Source organism: Eurosta solidaginis, chromosome 4 (genome assembly GCF_040869045.1).
Source record: "Eurosta solidaginis isolate ZX-2024a chromosome 4, ASM4086904v1, whole genome shotgun sequence".
Classification (NCBI taxonomy): domain Eukaryota; kingdom Metazoa; phylum Arthropoda; class Insecta; order Diptera; family Tephritidae; genus Eurosta; species Eurosta solidaginis.
Window position 1 is genome coordinate 59,306,562 of NC_090322.1, and position 27,459 is coordinate 59,334,020.

Sequence of the window (27,459 nt, forward strand, 5' to 3'; positions counted from 1 at the left end):
AAAGCCATAGAAAAAAGAAAATTGAGAGATGCTTCCAATCTTCTTGAAATAAACTCTACACTGTAAGTACTTGACATACTAAGAGTAAAAAAAGTTTAATAAACAAAATAGATTTCAGAGTATGTCTTAACAGTGGTAGAAGTCAGTTTGCGCGCCCATAAAAATAGGGCATCCATCCCAAATATTTTGAAGGTTTGTGCCACTTCAAGGCTTCTTGCCCAGGGTGTTGCAACAGAGTGTTGGGAATGAGGCTTTAGATGGGTCCTTTGGATTTTGTATTAATTTTATATTTACTTTTATTTAAATAGCTCCCAACGTATCGTGCAAAACTTTATCAACGATAGCTAGCCTAGAAAATCGAACAGTTGATGCGATAGTTAGCGTATGGCAATACCACGATAAACGATAAACACTAACGATCGGGTTTTACACGCTAGAATTTATTTCATAATACGGTATAACAGATTGCAAGCGTTTATCGTGTATCGTATGAGTTCATAATAGGGGTGAAAGTCCCCAAGAACTACTAGGCGATCGTTATCACGAAAACGAGAATGTAGGCTGTGGATAACTGCTTTATGCCAATCATAAACATACATGTCTGACCGAGGCGGTATGTAGGAACAAGAAATATATAAGAAAAAATTCGGGAACAAGAGCTTTACAGCTATGAATTCAATGTCAAGCACGTCATTAAAGCTCAACAATTCAGTAGAAATACTGAACAATACAGCGATCAGGACACCGCCTGCTCTCGACTGACGATCACACCGAAAAACAACGTAGTGATTTGAAAATAACTCTGAATTTAAATTATCAGGTTTTAGCCAAGTCTCGGTGAAAGCAATCACTTCCGCTGTAAAAGTAAAACTGTTAAGGTAAAACGCATTTAATTTAGAACGTAAACCACGAACATTCTGATGGTGAATAGTTACTTTTGAATCGTATTGGCAGGGCTGGTAATCAAGTTTTTTGAAACTATACGTGCGCGAGGCTCAACCTTCGACTTTGTGGTGTACAAATGTACCACCGAATGTATAGGCCAAAAAGTTTTGTCAAGAACCATATCAAAATATACATCTGGAACTGATATTTTAAATGAAGAAAAATCATTCACATACTTAAAAACAAATTTATGTGCACTAATGTTAATAGAACCTGTACTATTAATCTTAGCTAAGATATAATTAACCACATCAGACTCCGTCAGAGATGGATGCAATCTTGATACGAAAATTGCCCGTCGGGGCGGCACGGCAGTAACCAACCTAGGATCATCCGGATCTAAATGAGTATCACCCAAATTTCCAGCAACATCAACAATGTTATCGTCATTCGATACAGCGTCATTACCATTTAAATTACGCGCAGTGTTGCTATCATTTACAATATTTTGGTTATTAACAGCATGAGAAGAGGCAGTGTTCATAGAAATGTTAGCGCCGGCATTAGCAGTGTTAGTAGCGCAAGGCACTTCGGCAGAGCTAACATCATCATTGAAATTGCTTTGGACATTAGCAGCAGAAACGGGGCCAGAACTCTTTTCAATGTTAGCGTCGGCAGAATTGTTAAGCATGATTGTGCCTTTGTATTTGTTTCGTTTCTTTTTTTTGCCAGCACTACCACGCAGTACACCACACACCCCTTCATCATAGAGCTTATGTAGCTTACTGAGCTCAGAACGTAAAATTTCTAATTCGCCTAATAACCGGTTTGGTCCGCTTGCAGAGAGTGTATACCGGCAACCGCGCTTGCTTGCTGTGCTCGCAAACTTTTCACTTCGGCAAGAATAGACGATAATATAAAATTTAGATTATTATCATTTACATGTTTTTGCTGTTGTTTTTGTACAGCAATAGCATTGTCACCAACAGCACAATCGCCACAAATATACATTTCGTCCGAATTTTTAAAGTGATCCAAATCGGCAGCTAAGGTACCAACAACACACTGCAGGTGATAAACTTTTTTACATTTTTCACACTGCACACTGCTTTGAGCGCGTTCAACTCTGTGTCCAGAGAAACAGGGCATATTGTTTGTGTAAAACAGCTTTGAAGACAAAAACAACGTGTAGACAAGGCAAAGAATATACGAAGCAGACAACTGTCAACAGCTCAAATCAACATACACATGCACTGCTTTATAATTTATATTTTTTATATATATAATGAATTGCACGGAATTGATTTAAATCTGCTTTGCACAAATTGTTAATATTTGTTAATATTTGTTCAGCACAAAATACATTTGTATTACACAAATAGAAAAATATCGTGAAACGAAAAACACAGAGCTCTAGTGAAACACGTCCGTACACAGCAGAGAACAAAACGTAATGATGAAATTTGGCAGGAACGTTACTACTATTACTATATATAAATAAAAATTAGCAAAACCGAATGAAGAACACGCCCACTTAAAAAAAAAAAATTTTTAAAGTCAAATTTTAACAAAAAATTGATTATCTTTACTGTATATAAGTAAATTATGTCAACATTCAACTCCAGTAATTATATGGTGCAACAAAATACAAAAATAAAATAAAATTTCAAAATGGGCGTGGCTCCGCCCTTTTTCATTTAATTTGTCTAGAATACGTTTAATGCCATAAGTTGAACAAAAATTAACCAACCCTTGTGAAATTTGGTAGGAGCATAGATTCCATGACGATAATTGTTTCCTGTGAAAATGGGCGAAATCGGTTGAAGGTAATATTCAATATAACATTATTAGCATTAGTTTTAATAGTTTAATAAATAAAGCCACACCCAGTTTTTATACACAGTCGACCGTCTGTCCATCCGCTCGGCCCTCAACACGATAACTTGAGCAAAAATCGATATATCTTTACTAAACTTAGTTCACGTACTTATCTGAACTCACTTTATCTTGGCATAAAAAATGGCCGAAATCCGCCTATGACCACGCCCACTTTTCGATATCGAAAATTATTACGAAAAATGAAAAAAAAGCCATAACTCTATACCAAATATGGCTAATATAAATGTAGTTTAAAAAAACTAAAAAACACGCAAATATCGTGCTGTTTTAGTATCTACAATCCACTTAGATGTTTGCTGTTGATAGCATCGTAGCACAGAGGTTCGTGTCTCCGCTATTAAGCACAACTCGTTTTGCCGCCAGATGGGTCTAACTCTCCTTTTTGCGCCTAGGCAAGAAATTTACAAACAAGCGTCATACAAGTGAAGCTAATATAGGCGTGTTAATAAGGATAATGGGAATATGGTCTCAAATAATTGAATTGTCATCGGTCCTTGATACGTATGCAAAAATTTCAAATTAATCGGACTTCTAGAAACCGGTGAAAATTAAGCTCAAAAATTACATAGATAGATACAGGCCAAGCTAATAAAAGCGTGTTAAAAAAGGGATGAAACATTGTAATTCGATTGGTTTATTGACGCAACATATAACTCAAGAAACAACTTTGTAAAATGGGACACCTCCCATATTAAGTAGAATAAAATGAAAAAGTTCTGCAGGGTGAAATCAAAAGCCTTTGGAATCTTGACAGGAATACGGTTCGTGGTGTATTGTGACGAACATTAGTGACACTAAGTGATACTCACATCCCTAGTCTGATGCTAATAGCGTTTTCTTTTCTAAAATAAATTGTTGCCTAAGTAAATGGTAAAGCCTTAATAGTGTTACTCCTGCCCCAGAAAATGGTCAACATTTATAGTGCATACAAAGAACATTACATCTCACCATATTCACTCATATCACAAATCACACAAGAAGATTGCGCATGTAAACATTAGATCATCTATTTTTTAAGGGTAATTTCTACGTCATTTTCCTTTAGCTCTTGTTTTTTTCGCTCTTTCTTTCATTCGCTCAAACTGTCAACTGTGACGTAGATGTGCAGAACGAAGTAATTTTGAACTCGTGAATGCGCAATCTGGGTAGGTGATTTGTGCACTCATATTAACAGAGTATATGCAAAGAGGATAAATACAATCAGCCTCATTGTAAACTTCATGTGAATAAATCAATCCCATGAATTTTTTATTTCCCATGAACAAAAAATTCGTATCGTTAATTTCATTTGAATCAATCCTTATATTCGAATTTCGAATATGCTATTGTGAACATCACTCATGTTTTGTTTACAAATTCTTGCAGAAAAAATTGCTGTTGTGTAGTCAAACATTGTTATTTTTGCGTTAAATATTAAAATTGTAATGATTAGTGCTTACTTGCGCCTTTGTTTAATTGAAGAAGAAACTAATACCAGTCAGCAATTGGCTGAACGAGTGTCCAGGAGGATATTACGCGACAAGTGTAATCCCCTTGAATTACCAAATGCAAGGTAAACATGCAAATAATTATACTCGTAAACCAAATAAATAATCGCGTTTTAACTATTTATACATAGCTTTCACCAATTGTATAGAATAAATAAGCCGGCGTTCAAATATTTGTTGGATGTATTGCACAGTGGTCTGCCAGTGTCACGTAAACGTTTTGCAATAGACACAGTCGTAAAGCATTCAGCTGCTCTAAGATTTTTTTTTGAAGGAGCATACCAAAAAGGAGTAGGGAGGCAAGTGGATGTTGACTTATCGCAGTCAAGTTTTAGCCACGTCTTGTCTGAAGTATTGAATGTTTTTGAGGAGTGCCTTTGCAATCAGTGGATAAAATGGCCTACTAAAGACGAAATGCGTGAAACTGCTTTGGATTTTCATCAACAATTTAATATCCCAGGCATTATCGGCTGTATAGATGGCACACACGTTAGAATTATAGGCCCTAGGAATAATAAAAACTTATATTATAACAGAAAGGGTTACTATAGTATGAATGTTTTGCTGGTAGATTGGTAAAATTTGTGTATGCTTTTACGCGTGTTAATAATTTTATCTGCAGGTATGTGATAACAAAATTGCAATAAGATACGTCGATGCTACAGACGCTGGAGCCTGCCATGACTCATTAATTTGGAATACAAGTGAATTGAGAGTTTCCATGGAGCAGGATTACTTGCTAGGCACTAGAAATGTATGGCTGCTAGGTAAAATTTTAATGAAATCTGTAAGTCCCAAAATCAAATTTTGTGCATAGGGGGAGACGTTGCCACTCTGGGAGTAAGTGACGGGTGACTACGCCTGGGTTGAGAAGGCCAGGGCGCTAAGGCCTAGACTACGGGACACCCTTGGACGTGAACAGCAAGGAGCCACAAAAGATTTATAAAAGTTACGTGGACGTCGAGTTTTGGGATCAAGCCCAGAACAACCTGTCCGATGCAACCATCCCTTACACGAGACACACTGAACAGAGTATGACCGTCCTAAAAAGATTATTTTCCGGCAGATGCAGCAAAACCATTTCTCAGTACCGGGGTCAGGAGACGGACCCGGACCCGGATTGGATTCGATACCTTCCCGGAGCAAGAGAATATGGAGCAGTCCCGCTGCAAGGAGCTGCTGGGAGGATGACAATTTATGGGAGGGACGCAACAAATTAAATAGGGTTACACTGAAATGACAGTATTTGGTCGGGAAAAATCCCGAGTCGCTCCGGTACATAGAACCGACAGCATTGGGAAGCGAGTTTTGAGGCATCGTCTTCGAGTGCCTTCTGGTGTTGTTGTTGTAGCAGTGCTTCGCCCCATCCAATAGGTCTGACCAATCACAAATTGTCATCAATGTCCTCCAACGGGAGTCCGAGGAAACTTGCTGTTTCAACAGGGGTAGACCATAAACAGAGGGATGTTAGAGGAGTTGGTTCCACATTAAAATTAAAGAGATGGTTGGTGTCATGTGGGGACACATTGCAAGCAGGGACATTTTGTATATCCGGGTTGATTCTGGATAGGTAAGAGTTTAACCTGTTACAGTATCCAGATCGAAGTTGGACTAGAGTGACTCGCATTTCCCTAGGGAGCGTGCGTTCCTGTTCTGCAATTTTAGGGTATTGTTCTTTGATTACTGAATTCACCGGGCAATTCCTGACATAGAGGTCCGACGCCTGTTTATGGAGTTCACCAAGGACCTGCTTATGTTTTTTGCCTTCATACGGCTGTGTTCTCAGGTGCCGTATTTCCTCATAGCGCTTACGGGGGTGACTCTTTAAGACCTTGGGCGGTATTGGTTCATCAATCAGATGTCTGTTGGGATGCCCAGGTTCCTGAGTATTTTCGCCTCATTATGTAGATGATGCTCTGGGGACATAAGGAGACAACCCGTGGCGGTTCTGAAAGCAGTATTTTGGCAGGCCTGTAGCTTCTTCCAGTGGGTAATCCTTAGGCTTGGCGACCATATGGTGTAGGAAACAATAGTGACTCCTTCTGGTGGTGAAGATAGCTATTGATAGATACAATTTAAACAGAAGTAGGGATATGACACCGGTTTGAAACAGAATTTTTTTGAAGTTATTGCACAAAGCGTTGAGGATTTTTAATATCTTACACGAGGTACCTTTGTAAATGCTTCTGAGAATGAAGAATGAGACCTATTCAAACTCAATTTTCACCAGGACAATGCCGCTGAGACTTTGCTATACTTTAACATACAATACTTTACGACTTTTTAGCACAACTATCATTTTTGATTTTATTAAATTTTAAAAATGTTTCTTCCTCTACAGTTCAGCATATCTTTTGCCAACACAGGTTGGCGATGTGTTTGCGCAGGACCGTGCCTTCGCTACTTTATAATGAATATCAATTCCCATCACTGGATATTGCGGCGCGCGATTGACCGACAAGACGATGCTACGACACCTTTGAGTATTCTTGATCTGAAAATTAAAATGCAACGAATTTGTAAAACAAACGAACAAAACACACTGAAATAATCTTGGTTAAAAAGTATCTAAGAATCTAATAATTCTAAGTGTTGAAGACATGATCGAGTTTTCGGACTAAGTCCGTTGTTAGTTAACGTTATCGTTTAGCCAGGTTTTGTTAAGAATTTTGTTATTTTTGTGGTATAAATCGACATTCCACACAAAGCTTCTTTGATTATGAGTTGCAATACTTTTTGGTTTAGGCTGCGATATGTAAAATTACATATTTTTGTACACAGTTCTAAAATGTAAAGGAAAAAAATTTATATTTGTCTATTAATGAAATTATTAAAAAGATATTTTTATATTAATGATATAGAGAAGCGCCAATACGCATGCAAGTGGTTTCAAACCTCTCAAACCTCTAACCTCTCAAACTTCAAACCCTCACCAAGAAAAACTATTCCTTCATTAAGACTTATTTTTAATAATTTACAACTATTATAAATAATCTAATATATTATAAAAATGTTGAATAAAAGAAATGTTAATGGATTTGAATTAAAGAAATGTCTTATTTATATAGCAGTATATTCCAAGTAAAAAAACGGTCATAATGCTAGTGAAAAGGCGGTCGTGTTATCGTAAAAATACTGTAAAAATACTCGTAAATTTACAGGTATATAACTTAAAAAATGACTGCCATAACGTGAATGTAAGAACAGTACAGCAGTATAGTTTGTTTACATTTCGATAACCTAATACCACATATGTGTGAGCAGTATGGACAATCACATAAATAGGTACGACGGAATGGACTGGTCATAAAAGGGCCCGACGCCCTGTACAAATGCTACCCTGCAAAAATTGTTGGATTACGTGTTCCATTTTCTTCATGTTGGAGTACTCTAACAATACTCTTTTGCAATGCGTTTGCGGACCACCATCAGCCGATCATTGCTTGTTTTTTAACGACTGTGATCACTACACGATGACGATCGAACAGAGTTCCCAGAAGTAAAATATTGCATACAAATAACTGAGAATAAAATTTTACTATGGCAACTCTGATAAAATGCAACCGCGCACTGGTTTTTTGTATACATACTATAGCATAGAGAAATATTAGTTTCTTTATTCACGCAAATGATAAATAAAATAAGAATATTCGTAGTATAAAATATAAAAGTTGTATTGCCCCTCTTCATTTACTTTCATTTTAAATTAAATTCACTCGGCTAATTCTTTCCGACACAATTCCTCTTTTGTACTTTGGCATATGATCCCCTGTGGATGCTCCATGGAGTACTACAGTGAATGTACTTTGGAAAGTCGCAAATTGGTAATTGGCACAAGGATACTTGAGCCGTGTAATTGGCGTAATCGTCGGCGAGAACTTGCCCATTTATATTCATATTTCATTTTACTCATTTGTGGTGTATTTTCTCGGCGGCCATTAGAGCCTCCTGCGATTTACAACCAGATTGGCTGAATTTTGGTATGTGTGCGTGTCGGGTATTTGACGCTTGCCCACGACTATCAAATAAAAAGCCATCAATCAACATATGCATTGAGAAACCGAAGCGTTCGGACGTGAATATGTCGTCATCGGATGATGACTTTTTTACTTGCAACTACAGCAGTTTTATTAAATAATAAAAAAATTAATAAGAATTTTATTAAATAATAATAAAAGCTTTACATTCCATAAAGCTGGTAAACATTGATAATTTTCAATAAATTTTAATATGAATTGCTGTTCTTTCGCGCACTTTTTCATTTTGAATGTCGACACAAACTAAATACAACACTGCTGTTTTGTCAATCACACCCCGCGACTATCAAATAAGCAAGCGTCAAATGAAAAAATGAAAAATTTTCGATTTTCATCAACGTGTAGCCGACAACAAATACGTGTGTCACGAAGCCACCCGACTGCACTAACACACACAAAATTCAGTCAATCTGGTTGTAAATCGCAGGCGGCTCTTATGAATGTGGGGAAATATGCCAAAATGAAATGAGTATCCATATTTACTTGAGCTCTTTGCAGATTTTGAGTTTTTGTATATTTACAGCAACTTGCAGAAATTTTGTTTATTTCTATGCAAACAAAAAGTAGTTCATATACCCAAAATATGCCCTTACATGAAATGTATGTAAATTAATCATACATTTATGAATTATCCCATCCCTTTTTGTTAATAAATTAAAATGTTAAGAAAATGTATGCAAATTCATATATTGGATGTAAATAGTGTTTTGCCGACGGCATTTGCACACTAGGAATTTCTGTGCAAACAAAATCCATTGCATATTCATGAAATGTTAATTTCCATAAAATGTATGTATATTAACCATTAAATTATGAATTATTAATAAATTGAAAAATACAAAAAATTTAAAATGTTTTCAAATGTTAACATGCATGCAATAGTGTTTTGCTGACGGCATATGCATATTGATAAATTGTATGTTTGTATGCTAAAATATAATTAAAATTTTAGGAATTCATTTTAAATATATGTACATACATATGTTCAATAGGAAAGAGTCTATTGGTTGATATTTTAGGGGATTCTAGTGAAATGTATCTATGAAATTCACAAAGGCATTTTACATGTGTGGCGGCCACCGTGGTGTGATGGTAGCGTGCTCCGCCTATCACACCGTATGCCCTGGGTTCAACTCCCGGGCAAAGCAACATCAAAATTTTAGAAATAAGATTTTTCAATTAGAAGAAAATTTTTCTAAGCGGGGTCGCCCCTCGGCAGTGTTTGGCAAGCACTCCGGGTGTATTTCTGCCATGAAAAGCTCTGAGTGAAAACTCATCTGCTTTGCAGATGCCGTTCGGAGTCGGCATAAAACATGTAGGTCCCGTCCGGCCAATTTGTAGGGAAAATCAAGAGGAGCACGACGCAAATTGGAAGAGAAGCTCGGCCTTAGATCTCTTCGGAGGTTATCGCGCCTTACATTTATTTTTTTTTTTTTTATTTTACATGTGTTATTCAGTACAATAATTTAAGTATGTACTTGAATTTTTCAAAGACAGGTTTAATAAGTCAAGTCAAAAATAAATACATTTGACCTGCCTCAAATCAACCCTTAAATATGTACATAACACCAACAATACACAAAAGACATGTGCCTGTTGATCAGATGTTGAGCATTGTATCATTGAATATATATGTATGAAAATACAAAGCAAAAAGTACAAATGTACACAAGTTGGTTTTTTTTTTGCAAGCGAGCTTGAAAAAAACGCTTCAACTAGTTAAACAGTTTCATTATGGCAAAACCATACAGATGGTGGAAGTTTGTCAGCTAATTGTTACTTCTTTTAGCTGCTATGCTATTTCTACTTCTAGCGCAGTATATTTTTGACACTCAACCAAAGAATTACAAAAACAAAATACATGATATGCGTGTGTTTGTTTGTATGTATGTCACCCTGCCGCCACGCTGTTATTTTATTATTTTTTTTTATCTGCACATTCGTATGTTCATTTCAAGGCGAATTCAGTAGAGGTGGTGTTATCCCATCAGCTGATTGCTTCTTCTTGATAATTTTCCATACAAAGCCTTGTACGACAAAATGTCAGTTAATCGAAATCTATGAAAATTTTCTTTTGACTTGACATTCATCTGCACGGCGAATTGATTGAATTCGCTTTGCCACCACCTGGTATAGATTCGCCTTGGTTAATTTCATTCGCTCGTTCACAATAGTACCCTATTTTTGAATATGCAACACTATCAATCAGGTCGGCAATTACCTAAGCGGTTTCAACTGAAACCGCTTAGCCAACTCAACTCGATTACTTTTTATTGCTGCTTTCCATGCATCTCGGTAAGCCAGCTAGTGCTTTAATTGTAATAGTTAGCAACGAAATACAGCTATATATATTCAATAATACTCCAAGTAAAGGCAGACAAGCATAAAAACCTTGGTCGCTTTGATGCTGTGGCAGGGTCTTAAGATATTAATAAAACAACTTGCCGCTTTCCGCGTTATGATGTAAATCCGCGTATACGGACATGTATATGTAAATATCAATGCTCGTAGCAATTAGCCGACGAAATACAATAGGCACGAGCCAAATTATGTGTCGTCGGTGGTTAAAGCTGCAAACATTGGTGCTTTATCGGTAACCTTATAACAGCTGATTCGACCAACCTTATGGGAATCAATGCCGTATCGTAGCCAACCAATTGGATTTTGGTTTACCGTCGTAACGATAAACAGCTGATTACGTTAGGGATACGACTACAGCGATTCGACATACGGCGCCAATGACTCCCGCTTAAAAGTGTTGCCGTTTGCACCTTTAACAACTCACAGCTAAAAGGGGAATTTATTATTAATACTAAAATAAATACTATCCCTTCAAAAAACGTGAGTACTCCATAAACAGTGTAAGGAATAATCTTTTAGGAGTGTTCCAAAACTAATCTGTATTCATACAAAAAACATTGCGATGTCCTAGAGAAGGAGTGGGTGGTCCCACTCTCGCTTTTGTTTGTGAGTATGCCATAGAGTACATACGTGAGAGTACTTTCCAAAGTACATTCACTGTAGTACTCCATGGAGCATCCACAGGGGATCATATGCCAAAGTACAAAAGAGGAATTGTGTCGGAAAGAATTATCCGAGTGAATTTAATTTAAAATGAAAGTAAATGAAGAGGGGCAATACAACTTTTATATTTTATATTACGAATATTCTTATGTTATTTATCATTTGCGTGAATAAAGAAACTAATATTTCTCTATGCTATAGTATGTATACAAAAACCAGTGCGCGGTTGCATTTTATCAGAGTTGCCATAGTAAAATTTTATTCTCAGTTATTTGTATGCAATATTTTACTTCTGGCAACTCTGTTCGATCGTCATCGTGTAGTGATCACGGTCGTTAAAAAGCAAGCAATGATCGGCTGATGGTGGTCCACAAACGCATTGCAAAGGAGTATTGTTAGAGTACTCCAACATGAAGAAAACGGAACACGTAATCCAACAATTTTTGCAGGGATCCTCTTTGGTAAAAGTGATTACGACGATAATTGGTGACCAAGTTATCGGTGATGATTAAGTAATCGATTAGGTAACGAGTACCTGTCTTGTAGGGTTGCCTAACTGTGAAAAATGTCGTGTGACCAAAAACCGCACACAGCCACACGAATTTTTGACAGGGGTGACGATTTGGTATGAAAAATTCTCCAAATGAAATAGGATGTTGACAAATTTAGCTGTGCCAAAATGTATCGTGCTCTCTCGCCCCTACTATATTCATAGGTATTGTGAAATATGTCATTTTTGTGTGGAAAAAATTTTCAGCGAGTCCGCCATTTTCCGCGAATTGAGCTGCAGGCCTGTGCTAATTTTGGAGCATTAAATTAAATTAAAATAACTTAGCGATGTTGGATGTAAGTGTTTGGAAAGTGAATTTAATATGTATTTATGTTTGTAGTTGTACAATATTACAAATTCTAATATTTTTCCAGAAAACAATTGTTGCACTTCTTGCACATCTCCAACAAATGGAACCAACAACACAATACGCTTCGTTGCCTGGAAATCGAGCACAAATGGAAAACCTCAACATATAATAAAATAGTGCTGGTGGTGCTTTTATTACTAATGAACAGGGTTTATTACCACGATTGGTGACCACAAAATATGTGGTAGAAGATCAGGGTAACTCCTCGCCACGTTACGTTAGGTATCGCTATTCGAAATTAATGTTTTGTTTGGCAATTGCATTGATCTTTCTTCTTTGCAGGTCGTCTTTGTATTGCATACCTGCAACAGCTGATTTATTAAAAACAACAGCTTTGCCCATTACACTTACCGTCTAACCAATGGCACGAACGGTTGAGGGTGAATATGAGCCACCCATTGTAAATTTTGGTGAATTGGGTCCAATTAGATGTAATGGTTGCAAGGCTCATATGCAATTTGTAGATGCTGGTCGTCGTTACCAATGTCTTATGTGTAAAGTAACAACAGATGGTAAAAAAAATCTTTCATTTTTACTTGTTTTCATTGATCCATATTTTTTCTCAACAGTGCCAACTGTATATTTGCAACATTTGGGCCACACCGGACGGCGTGTCGATAAATATGAACGTCCTGAACTTGTATTGGGTACATATGAGTTTTTGTGTAAAAAATGTGTGTGTACCGATAGCTCTCAAGGTAAACCTCAACCCATATTCAACATCAATGCCTGTTGTTGTTGTTGTAGCAATGCTTCGCTCCACCCAACAGCCGCGACCGATCACAAATTGTCATCAATATCCTCTAAGGGAGTCCAAGGAAACTTGCCGTTTCAACAGGGATGGTTCATAAGGAAAGGGGTGTTAGAGGCGTTGGTTTCACATTACAATTAAAGAGATGGTTGGTGTCATGTGGGGACACATTGCAAGCGGGGCATACATTTTGTATGTCGGGGTTGATTCTGGATAGGTAAGAGTTTAACCTGTTACAGTATCCAGAACGAAGTTGAGCAAGAGTGACATACGTTTCCCTGGGGAGTATGCGTTCCTCTTCCGCGAGTTTTGGATACTTTTCTTTAAGTACTGGATTCACCGGGCAATTCCTGGCGTAAAGGTCCGACGCCTGTTTATGGAGATCACCAAGGATCTGCTTGTGTTTTTTAGCTTCATACGGCTGGGTCCTCAGGTGCCGTATTTCCTCAAAATGCTTACGGAGATGACTCCTTAAGCCCCTAGGCGGAACTGGTTCATCAATCAGATGTTTATTGGGATGCTCAGGTTTCTGGGTATTCAACAGGAACTGTTTGGTCAGCATCTCATTTCTCTCCCTGATGGGGAGTATTCTCGCCTCATTATGCAGATGGTGTTCTGGGGACATAAGAAGACAGCAGGCCTGTAGTTTCTTCCAGTGGGTAATTTTTAGGCTTGGCGACCATATGGGTGACGCGTAGTACGTAATCGGCTGGCTAATTGCTTTGTATGTAGTCATGAGCGTTTCTTTATCTTTTCCCCAGGTACTGCCAGCGAGGGATTTGAGGATGTTGTTACGGCTCTGAATTCTCGGAACAATTGCGACTGCGTGCTCACCAAAATGTAGATCCTGATCGAACGTCACACCCAAGATTTTGGGGTGTAGGACAGTCGGTAGCGTAGTGCCATCGACGTGGATGTTCAAAATGGTCGACATTTGGGACGTTCATGTTGTAAATAAGGTCGCGGAAGATTTAGTCGGTGATAATGCCAGGTTTCGCGAGGCGAAAAAACTGAAGAGATCAGGGAGATAGCCGTTTATTTTATTGCATAGCGCATCGATCTTTGGGCCTGGGACTGTGGCCATTATTGTGCAGTCATCGGTGTAGGAAACGATTGTGACTCCTTCCGGTGGTGAAGGTAGCTTAGATATGTAGAAATTAAACAAAAGTGGGGATAGAACACCACCCTGTGGCACCCCTTGTTTAATTCTCCTTGCTTTTGATGTTTCGTTTCTAAATTGCACCGATGCCTGCCGACCACCCAGATAATTTGCGGTCCACCTTTTAAGACAAGGGGGAAGGGTAGACCCTTCCAGGTCTTGCAGTAACGAGCCATGGTTGACCGTATCAAAAGCTTTTGATAGGTCTAGCGCTACGAGTACTGTTCTATGGTGGGGGTATTGATTTAAACCGCAATTTATCTGTGTTCTAATGGCATTTAGCGCGGTGTTAGTGCTATGGAGTTTTCTGAAGTCATGCTGATGAGAGGCTAGCTGCAAATTTTCTTGGAAATATGGGAGCAAAATGGCTTCATGCGTCTTTGCTACTGGCGTTTGGAGAGATATCGGACGATACGACTCACCTATGTGAGCTGGTTTCCCAGGCTTTAGTAGCGGGACCACCTTGGCCATTTTCCATTTCTCGGGTATGACAAAGGTGGAAAGAGACAGGTTGAAGACATGCGCTAAATATTTGAAACCCTCTTTCCCTAAGCTTTTAAGCATCGGCATTGCTATGCCATCTGGGCCCGCTGCTTTGGATGGTTTAGCGCGACCAATGGCGTCCTCAACCTCTTTTGCGGTGATGGTGATTGGTGACGCGCTGAATTTGTGTTTATGTGCGCGTCTATTGGCTCTTCGTCTATCTTTGTCGACCGTAGGATGCATTATATATTGTCGGCAGAAAGCGCTCGCGTTATTTTTGCATCCGACAGCACTTTGTCGCCAAAGGCGATGGAAACTTTGTCTTTGTGCTTAGTCGGATTCGATAGGGACTTTACGGTGGACCAAAGTTTACCCACACCGGTAGAGAGGTTACAACCTCTTTTGGGGGTCGCCTGGATCAAGCTGTCTTATAAGGTCACGTTCTGTCGCTAAGTTTGCGGCCTCCGCCGGGAAGTGGGCCGGATTTCGGGAATTATCCCGGCGGGAATGAAACGTGCCGAGGCGGATTCAATGACCTTACGGAAGGCACGCTACCCTTGGCGGGCAACAGTCGGGATAGGGAGGGCAGCAAAGCGGTTGACTGTAAAAGATTTATATTCTTCCCAATTTCCTTTTTTGAAGTTTATGAAAGTGCGTTTTTCGGTGACGATGAAGTCGGCGGTACGTTCGAGCGAAATAAGTATGGGCAGGTGGTCGGATGCCAATGTTACCATCGGCTGCCAGTTGACGCAGTTTACGAGTTCTGCGCTCACGATTGAGATATCTAACATTAATGCCTCGCAATCAATTGTGGACGCTGTACGCACTACATTGGGTTCACGCAGTATGGACAAGCATATTGTTGATTCCAGTGGTAAGGCGACAATTTCAAATGATGGTGCAACCATTATGAAATTATTGGATATTGTGCATCCAGCCGTAAAACTCTAATCGACATCGCCAAATCTCCAGATGCTGAGGTAAGTTTTTTGTTATATTAGAATGTGTAGAATATAAATGTTTCTCTTATCAGGTCGGCGATGGCACCACTTCAGTAGTACTTTAAGCAGGTGAAATCTTAAAACAAGTTAAACCATATGTTGAGGAAGGCGTGCATGCACGTATCATCATTAAGGCTATACGTAAAGCATTATAATTATGCATGAACAAAATATGACATGGCTGTACATGTCGAAGCGCCAATCAAAGGAACAACAACGTGCTTTATTAAAAAACACGCTGCCACAGCAATGTCCTCCAAACTTATTCACAAAAAGATTTATTTTCTAAAATTGTTGTGGACGCTGTACTTTTTTGATGGACCCAACGTCATACAAAAGATGTAAAATCGCATTATTAAATATAGTTTTAGAATTCAAGGCTGAGCGTGATAATTCTGAAAAGTACGTGTTGGTAATGTTCAAGAGTATCAGAAAATTGTTGATGCTGAATGGCGTATTCTGTACAATGAACTAGCTAAGTAAGGCATCAATGTTGTTTTATCTAAACTACCAATTGGTGATGTTGGTACACACTATTTTGCAGATTGTGATATGTTCTGTGCTGTTCGTGTACCAGAAAAAGATTTGAAACGTACAATGAAAGCTTGTGGTGGTGCTGTTATGACTACAGCTAATGATATTAATTAAATTTTTTTGGGTCAATGTGATTACTTTGAAGAAAGTCAAGTTGGTGATGAACGTTTCAACGTTTTCCAAGGTTTGATAGTGGGTTTGACATTGATTTTATTTTCATAGTTTATAATTATTTAAGGTTTACGTTAATGCTAGAACATGTACATTGATTTTATGTGGTGGTGCCGAACATTTTTTGGAAGAAACTGAGCTTCGTTACATGATGCTATAATGATTGTGCGGCGTACAATTAAACATGATTCTGTTGTTGCTGGTAAGTCAAAATACAAATTGAAAAAAATGTCTAATCTTAGGGCCTCATTCTCTATTACGAAACGAACTTTCGTTGCGGATCAGAGACGATTCGCTAGTGTATTTGCACTATGTTAAACGATGGCAACTTATCACTTGACAATTACTTTTGCCTTCCTGATAATTAGAATCGTAAAGACAGAACAAAAATGATAGAGAATACCATTGCTAGACGAAATCGTTTGGAGGCGACTCGTTCGTCTGAGCTATCGTTCGCAATACAGAATGAAGCCTTTAAATTGTGGAGTAATATAATGAAAAGATTGTGTCCAACTCCCGAAGAAAAAAACTATAAAATTTGTGTCAGTGAAATGATAATTATTGCTTTTGGTTGTTAGTTTTGAGGCATCGTCTTCGAGTGCCTTCTGATCGTATATGCCGGTTCTTTTGCATTCTTTTACATGCATAAAGTGCCGTTGAAGCCTTCCTCACCCTCTCCTCCACGTTGAGCTTCCATGACAGCTTACTGTCTAGGATGATTCCTAGATATTTTGTGCACGGTTTCTCCCGTAGGGTCGCCCTCCTAACTTAGGGACTATGTACGTCTTTGTAAACAAGACCATATGCAACGTCATCTGCGTAAACCGTAAGTTTTGCTGGTCCCTCGTAGAATCCCTTGAGCAGTTGGTTAATGACCAGCGTCCACGGCAGAGGGATAGCACCCCTCCCTGCGGAGTGCCCCTGTCCTCTAATTTATTGGCCGAGTACAGTCCCCATTGCGATGTAATCGTACTGCAGTTTAACATGCAGTCGATCCATCTTTGTAAGGTTGGATGTACTTTAACGTAATCCATAATCGCCCATTTAGAAACACTTTTGAAAGCCACGGCAATGTTTAAGAAGACTTCTGGAGCATATTCCTTATATTCCAGGGCTTTTTCTATGCTTATTACCACCATATGCAATAGGGTGTCTACTGACTTGCCTTTGGTGTACGCCTGTTGTGTTGTGGAGAGCAGCTTTTAATCCACGTTGGACTTTATGTACACATCTATCAGCCTCTCAAAGGTTTTTAACAGAAATGATGTTAAGCTATTGGGTCTATAATCTTTGGGATACACGTGACCGATCTTCCCCTCCTTTGGTAGGAAAGCTACGCGAGCAGTTCTCCAAGAGTGCGGTACATGATTCAGTCTTATGCACCCATCGAATCACTCATCTTCTCGGGAGAAGCCGGCGTGCACCTCCGAAAAAGTTGGAGTCTTAGCGTTATCTCCCTTTGGCTTATCTCATACTTCCGTAGTTGGAACTTCCCTCTGACTCGCAGCCTTCGAGGTAGTTGCTACCTCGCTATTGGGGCCCATCTGTCTTACAGCTTTGGGCCTACTTGTCTTGTCTATGCGACTGGCCCGCCTCGCGGCTCTGGGACTGGGTCCTTTCTGCCTCTTGAAGGCAGGCTTGTCGCCTTCCGCCGAACGTTGCCTCTTCATTCTACGATTCGACGCTTCTTCCTCCTCGTACCGGCTGCAGAACCGAGGGTTTCTAGCAGCAAACCTTTTGAACTACCTTCGACCTACTTCTACCGCCTCATGGGCCCATTCCAAGCGCTCGCTCTCCACTTCTGTTGGGTCGACCACTGCTCCCAGGCGTTGGACAATTCTTAGTGCTGCACGGTACTGCGAGAGAGCTCTTTTACTTCCCCTACTCCGTACCCTTCTCCACTCTTCTACTCATTTGTGTGCTTTTCCAACACGGAGTTCATTGAATCAGCACTACTCTCGCTCACCGAGTCCGACGCATCGCTTAATGCGTATTCGTCGTTCTTGGCTTGCGACTCAGTCCTCCTCTTATCATCCCCCTTATTACAATTTGGTAAAGAGTCGTTCATCTTGGTCGTACGACCACCAGCCCAACAAGGCGGGCTCAGCGGTCCAGTATTATATACGGAGAAAGAACCGTCAGCCACAGCAGCACCCCTTACTGTGGTAAGGCCATCAATACTTCCCGAGGTTGTGCGGTATCGGGAAGGCTCCGTTCGAATACAGCCGAATTTATCCCCTGGCTGCAAATTGTCCAATAGGCACAATCCGCATAACACCCTGGATTAGGGGGTTGGCAGTTCTTGGTCACCGACATCCCGCCACCCTCCTATGAGGCAAAACGGCGTAGATGCCAGTCCTAAACAGCTCCCCCTCATAGTGGGGCGCTATGTAGATCGGCTAAGCCTTCACACCAACGACGAGGTGCCTATCCTAGTGAGGGGGAGATTGGGGAAATAGCTGTTTATTTTATTACAAAGCTCATCGATGGAGGAAACAATTGCATAGGTGTAGAAGCAATAGTGACTCCTTCTGGTGGTAAAGGTAGCTATTGATATGTAGAAGTTAAACAGAAATTTGATGAATATGAGTTTTTTTTAAGTTATTGCAAAAAAAGCGTTGAGAATTTTTAATATCTTACGAGGTAGCTTCGTACATGTTTCTAAGAATGAAGAATGAGACCTATTCAAACTTCGCTATACTTTAACATACAATACTTTACCCCATTTTAACACAACTATAATTTTTCGATTTTACTAAATTTTATATAGTGTTTCTTCCTCTACAGTTCCATTTCCGTATTGCATGGTAAATATGGCTTTCGCATTTTCAATAACTCTGACAAGGTGGAAGAAATCTATGCGCGTAAATCGCAACATACTATCTTGGTCGAGCGTTTCTTCAATAGCTCTCCAGTGGTGATGGTGACAGCAGAGAAACCCAACTGTTTACAAATGTTACACTTCAAAAAGAATAAAAATATCTGCGTCTACGGCTCAAATACCCACAGCATATGAATGAATCGAACGCACCCAATTGTCTGCCTAACGGATAGTATACATATCCATCAAAGAACTGGGTCTGAATACTGAAACAGTACACATATTCAAAATCGATGAGAAGGCTGTGATGATAGTATAGGGTGAGTTGTTGAATAACATACGAAAACCACTTTAACCCATCTATATATTTGCATTACAGCTAAAGCTTTACAAACAGCAAAAATTGCTGGCGCCAAGCAATTGGAAAAGGCAGTGAAGCATTCATCACACTGTACGGATCGTGCAAAATTAGAAACTGCTGTTGTAACTGCTGCCACCGACACAACGGTCATCTCTACATTGCCGAGTAGCAGCTCGTCCGACTATCTATCGAAGACAGTATAATCATATCTTTTGCCAACACAGGTTAGCGATGTGCTTGCACAGGAAAATATTTCAATTGGAAAAAAAAACCAATTAAGAGTTTATTTGTTATTAAAATACTTACTTTTCTTTATATCTACTGTCTTAATTTAAGTTGCAATTTCATATGCATATATAATAAGGGATGTCGTGATACGATTACTGTCGGAATTAGATTTAAAACCAATCAGTGCTCCTACTAAGGATAATTATCAAGGCAATTAATATATTTTTATGTTATTATTACACATATGAGGCTCCAAGATGCAAAATCTCATAAATGCTTATATTATATGTTATGTTTGGTTCTTATACATAAAAACAAAAATTTTGAAAATTAAATTTTTTGGTTGATATTTTATTCATGTGGCTGCTCCAGGTAAAGTAAATCGGCAGGTAAAATTCAAGTTATATGGCGGTTATATAAATGGTAAACCGTAGTAAACTTTATTGTCAAAAGACTCGAAAATGTAGAGTGAAATGACTGAAGAAATGACCGCCATTTGACGAGCATTGTGCCGTGTGTGAGCAGAACAGTGCTATGCTCACATCCTATAAGTGGGAGCGAAATGCACGATCACATTAATAGGAACGAAACGGAAAATTTGGTCACAAAAGTTCATCACGCCCATGCAAACGTGACTATGAATATAACTACTGCGGAAAGTCGCAATGACCGCAAAATGACTAGGCAAATGAAGTGGACCGTTTTTGCAGGGTAAGCATATATGACACTACTTTATTTGTGCTTGGATTCCAAGCTAAAAAACTGGCGAAACTGTCGGAACTTCAAAACACAGAAACAATTTCTATCATGAAAAAGCGAGACCACTATTCCCACAAAATTAGTGAGTTTGACATGTTTTTGTTTATGTTTTACATTTTATTTTTACATTAACACTTTTAACAATAAAAACAATGCAAATAACACGCGAAAATTATTTCGGTCTCTAATGGTTAACTTTTTTCACAAGAAAGTTGATTTTAATTGTGTTTTTATGCACCAAATTTTCAAACTAAAAAGAAAATTTTGATGTGTCAGAAAAAGGTAAAGATAAAACGGCCGAATGTCTAAAAACCTATCAAAATTCAAACTGGCTGGTTTGTTTTTAATGAACTAGATTCCCTGCAAAAATCGTGTGACCAAAAACGCACACAGCCACACGAATTTTTGACAGGGGTGACGATTTGGAATGAAAAATTGTGCAAATAAAATAGCATGCTGACAAATTTTGCTTTGCCACAATGTATCGTGCTCTCTCGCACCTATTATTTTCATAGGGATAGCAAAATACGTCATTTTTGCGTGCGAAAAATTCGCATTTTGGCCTTTTACCACAATCCAATTACTTACCATATCTTTATATTATGAACACAGCAAACAATGAATGGTATTTCAATGCACTGGTTGTGATACCTATACGCTACAGCCTATGGGTATTGTAAAAAGCAAGATCTCAGATAAAGGCAATGCGGAAGAAAAATTCGGTATACCAACTGGACCAAATGTTAATACAAATTGTGCGCATTGCGGTGATAAACATCATGTAGGTTTCAGCTATCCCACTTAAGTATTTAAACTCGAATAAATCAAATTTTTTCCTTCTTACTTAATTGGTGCTTAACCGTTTAAACGGTTATGTCCGTTCAAAAAGGCGCGTCAGTCGCTTTTTCAGAGGGTTAACTGGCACCAATTGTTCACACCAAATTGTTTCTTATATTCCCAAATATAGATGGGCGGTCCACTTTGGTCGCATCCCATACATGATCCAACGTTTGTTGAAGAATTGCTACAAATCATAGAAGAAAAACCGCTAAGTGATTTGGACACAACGTCGTTTAAAAGGTGTGTTATCGGCGGTATGCCTGAACTTGTATTGGGTACATGAGTTTTTATGTAAAAAATATTCATCATATCCAACATCAATACCTCGCATTCAATTGTGGACGCTGTACGCACTACATTGGGTTCACGTAATATGGACAAGCATATTGTTGATTCCAGTGGTAAGGCCACAATTTCAAATGATGGGGCAACGATTAAGAAACTATTGGATAAAATAATAACACAACGTAGCGTGCTCAAGTGGTATAAGCTTATCTGGAAAAGATATTTCGTAACGAAAACCCTGGAAGATTACCGCGCCTTGTCTGCTGTGGTTCAACAAAATATAACTTGGATGTTTGTTGCTCTTTTTCAATTTTCCTGAATACAAATGTCTGGATTGGAAAAATTTCAAGCAAATAAAGCTTGGCGTGCAAAAGTCAAGAAATTACTTGTCATGCAACGGTAAATTCTTATAAATATATCATTAAAATTGCTTGTTTATGATGAGCCATTCGAGTGAGCATGGAGATGGATGTTTTAAATACTGTAGAGTAAATTGGCTTACTATATAAGAATATGAAATTTTTCCAAATCTTTGACTAAAAAGTAGCTACTAGCTTGTAGAACTTTATTACTTTACTTTTAAAAAGATAAATAACTTTAGCATGGTAATATATACCTATTATTAAAAATTAATACAAACAATATCTTCAACATTTTTTTCTCGATTCACGAACACATTTAGAAAGGCTACAACGCCTGCTAAAGAGCCGGTATCTTGCCAACGCTTTAGCTTGGATTTAGAGGAGGATCTACAAACTTTGCTAGAAGCACGCGCAGCTCCTCATGTAGCGAATGTGGATCATCACGAAAGTAACGTTGCTGTTAGCGGAAATGCAATGAACAAACTATTTGAAATGGAGGATGAAAATAAATCCAACAATGCAAACACTATAAAGAGTATTCCTTATAATTTTTCAACTAAGGCATCTTGTGACGAAACTATATTTGAATGCCAACAGCAACGTACGTCTGATGAAAGTTTTATGGCTTTGGAAAAAATGTGTGATAAAACAGCATCCGATCCTAACAGCACACTATTTAAGTACATACATAGCGAGAACAAGGATATGGTTAAAGAAGATGCTAAAAAGCGCAGCGCCGATGGAAACTATTTTAAAATCCCTTGTAAACAAGGTAAGTGAATATACAACATATTGAAAGTTGATAAGATTGCGTGGTATAAATTTAATAATATAATCTTAGAACTACAAGAAATAGATGAAGCATAATCACTGCAACGTCTATTGCATAACTTATGCGTACAGGAGCAGCATCAATTGGATAATGAAACTCCTTTAAAAAGTATTTATGTAACACTACTAGAAGATATTGAAGCGCCATCTAAAATGTGGGACTCCACAATAGTGGGCGATACTACTTTACAAACTTCACCTTTGAAAATGGTGAGACTTCTCAGACCATCTACTATACTAGAGGAAAATTGCGAAGATCATTCTAATAGTTCTTTGGGTGGTGATGATGCATCATCACACATAAGCTTTCAAAGCGCTCAAAAAGGCAGTGAAACTTCAGCGACAACAAGCTTTTAAAAAAAAAAGCTTTACCTACGCTCTAAATCTACGCCGTCATATACGTACTCATACCGGTGGAAAACCATACAAATGCGAATACTGCGTATGCACCTTTGCTGTAAGCGATCCAGTGCTGTCGCATTTACGTACATATCTGGGCAAAAATATTCATAGATGTGAGTTTTGCCCATCAACTTTTCCTCACTTTACGGAGTTACGTACGCATTTAACTACGCACAAAGACGAAGATCCAGAAACGCGGGAGCGAAATATGACAGCCTTAAAGGAGGAGGAGGCTAAATTAAAGCAAAATTTGGCCACTAAAATTCAGCAGCCGCCAAAACCCAAACGAAAATATACGTGCAATTTCTGCAACAAGGGTAAAGGTTTATAAGAATGTGATTGTAAATGATATTCATTTTACTGATCGTTAATTCACAGATTTTACAACTTCATCTAAGCTAAAGCGTCATATACGTATGCATACCGGCGAGCGACCATACTCGTGCTCAGAGTGTGGGAAATCATTCTCATTGAAATCGTAAGAATATACAATAGAGTTCAGAGTTTGAACGGCCGGTAGTTAAAAATGGATTTATTTTAAAAGTTAATAAAAAAACTTATATCTAAACATATCCGTAAAACGAAAGGCACAAAAACAAAAGCTCAGTAAAAATGGGACAACTAAATGAAACCTTATATCCATATCGCCTGCTGATTGGAATATCACCCGGTTGTTGTTGTAGCAGTTAGGTGGGGCGAAGCACTGCTCAACAATATCACCCGGTCTCGGGTGCCGTTTCGAAAAGCACCTTTCTCAGAAAATATTTGAATAACCCCGTATATTAGAAAAGCCCTATCACAGAATTTGGTTGAAGAATGCCCTAACTCAGATTTGACTTCAAAAATGACCGATCTGAGCTCAAATACAACACATTTTGACAATAGCTGGAGTGTTTATGAAACAAATTCTAAGATAGGGCGTTCTTCAAACGAATTCTGAGAAAGGAAGTTTTTGGAACGGCAGCCGAGATTTGGTGATATTGCACTCAGCAGCCGATATGAATATATGGTAAGTCTCATTTTTACCGACCTTTCCTTTCCTTTTTAAAAATGTGCTTAACAAAACTTTTTTCTTTTAATGCACTCTTAAAATGAATCCATAAGCACTGTAACGTTAACAACTTTTTCATACTTGTTTTTTGATTTGTATTGAGAGTGGCGATTTTAATATTAGAACGGCTAATTTAGACAATTAAAATAACAAAAATTACTACAAAGCCAAATTTTTTTTCTAGTTTACCATAAAAATATTAAAATTAAAAGTCCCCATCTATCCTATTCGAGCTAAAAAAAAATTACTCGAGGTCAAAGGTCATTGCCTTAATAGCACCGCAGAAAAATTCCTCCAATTCTTTTCTCCTAGAGAGAACAATAATTGGGGAATAGGAATTTCGAATCTTCGAAGTCAGCTGATTTGCCAATTGAAATTTTGTTGCGCATTTCTCTTTTTGTTAACAAATTAAAAGTTTAGTTATTGTTGCGAATTTGTTTAAAATTGAGAAAAAAAAAATATAAGCAAAGCAACAGGGAGCAACAAACGAATGATGCAACCATCTTTCACACGTTGTTATTGTAGCAGTGCTTCGTCCCATCCAATAGGTGCGACCGATCAGAAATTATCATCAATATCCTCTAAGGGAGTCCAAGGAAACTTGCTGTTTCGACAGGGGGGACCATAATGAAAGGGGTGTTAGAGGCGTTGGTTCCACATTACAATTAAAGAGATGGTTGGTGCCATGTGAGGACACATTGCAAGCGGGGCATACATTTTGTATGTCGGGGTTGATTCTGGATAGGTAAGAGTTTAACCTGTTAGAGTATCCAGAACGAAATTGAGCTAGAGTGACTCGCTTTTCTCTGGGGAGTATGCGTTCCTCTTCCGCGAGGTTTGGATACTTTTCTTTGAGTACTGGATTCACCGGGCATTTCCTAGCATAAAGGTCCGACGCTTGTTTATGGAGTTCACCAAGGACCTGCTTGTGTTTTTTCGCTTCATACGGCTGGGTTCTCAGGAGCCGTATTTCCTCAAGATGCTTACGGAGATAACTCCTTAGGCTCCTAGGCGGTGCTGGTTGACCAATCATATGTCTGTTGGGATGCTCAGGTTTCTGGGTATTCAACAGGAACTGTTTGGTCAGCATCTCATTTCTCTCCCTGATGGGGAGTATTCTCGCCTTATTATGCAGATGGTGTTCTGGGGACATAAGAAGACAGCCCGTGGCAATTCTGAGAGCAGTATTTTGGCAGGCCTGTAGCTTCTTCCAGTGGGTAATTTGTAGGCTTGGCGACCATATGGGTGACGCATAGCACTTAATCGGCTGGCTAATTGCTTTGTGTGTAGTCATGAGCGTTTCTTTATCCTTTTCCCAGGTACTGCCAGCGAGGGATTTGAGGATTTTGGTACGGCTCTGAATTCTCGGAACAATTGCGGCTGCGTGCTCACCAAAATGTAGATCCTGATGAAAGTCACACCCAAGATTTTAAGGTGTAAGACAGTCGGTAGGGTAATGTCATATGGTCGACATTTGGCGCGGCCATGTTTTAAATAAGATCACCGATGATTTGGTTGGTTACAATATCAGGTCTCGCAAGGCGACAAAACTGGAGAGATTGGGGAGATAGCTGTTTATTTTATTACAAAGCTCATCGGTGTAGGAAACAATAGCATAGGTGTAGAAGCAATAGTGACTCCTTCTGGTGGTAAAGGTAGCTATTGATATGTAGAAGTAAAACAGAAATTTGATGAATATGAGTTTTCTTTAAGTTATTGCAAAAAAGCGTTGAGGATTTTTAATATCTTACGAGGTACCTTCGTACATGTTTCTAAGAATGAAGAATGAGACCTATTCAAACTTCGCTATACTTTAACATACGATACTTTACCCCATTTTAACACAACTATCATTTATTGATTTTATTAAATTTTATAAAATGTTTCTTCCTCCACAGTTCCATTTCCGTATTGGATGGTAAATATGGCTTTCGCATTTTCTCCATCAATAACTGACAAGGTGGAAGAAATCTATGCGCGTAAATCGCAACATACTATGTTGGTCGAGCGTTTCTTCAATAGCTCTCCAGTGGTGATGGTGACAGCAGAGAAACCCAACTGTTTACAAATGTTACAATATATCAATTGCGTCTACGGCTCAAATACCCACAGTATATGAATGAATAGAACGCACCTAATTGTCTGCCTAACGGATAGTATACATATTCATCAAATCGAAAATATTGCATCAAACGAACTGGGTCTGAATACTGAAACAGTACACATATTCAAAATCGATGAGGAGGCTGTGATGATGGTATAGGGTGAGTTGTTGAATAACATACGAAAACCACTTTAACCCATCTATATATTTGCATTACAGCTAAAGCTTTACAAACAGCAAAAATTGCTGGCGCCAAACAATTGGAAAAGGCAGTGAAGCATTCATCACACTGTACGGATGGTGTAAAGTTAGAAACTGCTGTTGTAACAGATGCCACCGACACAACGGTCATATCTACTTCGCCGAGTAACGGCTCGTCCGACTATCTATCGAAGACAGTATAATCATATCTTTTGCCAACACAGGTTAGCGATGTGCTTGCACAGGAAAAGATTTCAATTGGAAAACAAACACTAATTAAGAGAGTTTATTTATTATTAAAGTATTTACTTTTCTTTATATCAACAGTATTAATTTAAGTTGCAATATCACGTACATATATAATAAGGGATGTGATACGATTGCTGTCGGAATTAGATTTGAAACCAATCAATACTCCTGCTAAGGGTTGTAGAATTATTGCTTGAATAATTAGATTTAGAACAATAATAAGTCTGACTTAATTACAAGTCGTACATTTTTAAATTTATCAATTACGACAGCAATCGGATTCTACGACACCTTTGAATATTCTTGATCTGAAAAAAGAGTAAACTTAATCTGAATTTCTACTAAGCTTTCAGTTGTAGATTATTCAAATAATTGGAGTTTTTCTAAAGCTTAAAATTATTTTCTGCTCGCTTAGAAAAGATTTCAATTGGAAAACAAAAACCAATTAAGAGAGTTTATGTTATTATTAAAGTACTTACTTTTCTTTATATGAACTGTATTAATTTAAGTTACAATTTCATGTGCATATATAATAAAGTATGTCGTGGTACGATTGCTGTTGGAATTAGATTTGAAACCAATCAATACTCCTGGTATGGGTTGCAGAATTATTG

General features: G+C 38.4%; 1 protein-coding gene and 1 long non-coding RNA gene across 6 annotated transcripts in view; both read left to right on the forward strand.

Moving 5' to 3' along the window:
* The first annotated feature begins 12,360 nt into the window (after positions 1 to 12,360).
* LOC137248041 (uncharacterized) lies at positions 12,361 to 12,972 on the forward strand. Its single transcript, XR_010952020.1, has 3 exons — positions 12,361 to 12,474; positions 12,535 to 12,764; positions 12,822 to 12,972. It is a non-coding gene; the product is annotated as an uncharacterized lncRNA (long non-coding RNA).
* Positions 12,973 to 21,087: 8,115 nt separating this feature from the next.
* The window catches only part of LOC137249852 (uncharacterized), a 352,644-nt gene continuing 346,272 nt past the window's right edge, over positions 21,088 to 27,459 (forward strand). The window contains exons 1-6 of one of the 5 annotated variants that reach the window (XM_067781836.1): positions 21,088 to 21,301; positions 21,488 to 21,600; positions 22,328 to 22,779; positions 22,849 to 23,557; positions 23,619 to 23,718; positions 26,190 to 26,275. In XM_067781836.1, the coding sequence (XP_067637937.1) occupies positions 21,143 to 21,301; positions 21,488 to 21,600; positions 22,328 to 22,779; positions 22,849 to 22,874 (750 nt within the window). In that variant the 5' untranslated portion in view covers positions 21,088 to 21,142 and the 3' untranslated portion in view covers positions 22,875 to 23,557; positions 23,619 to 23,718; positions 26,190 to 26,275. Of the gene's footprint in view, positions 21,302 to 21,409; positions 21,601 to 22,327; positions 22,780 to 22,848; positions 23,558 to 23,618; positions 23,719 to 26,189; positions 26,556 to 26,614; positions 27,396 to 27,459 lie in introns of those variants that run through there. The other 4 variants (XM_067781834.1, XM_067781833.1, XM_067781837.1 and 1 more) reach the window with 4 other exon arrangements.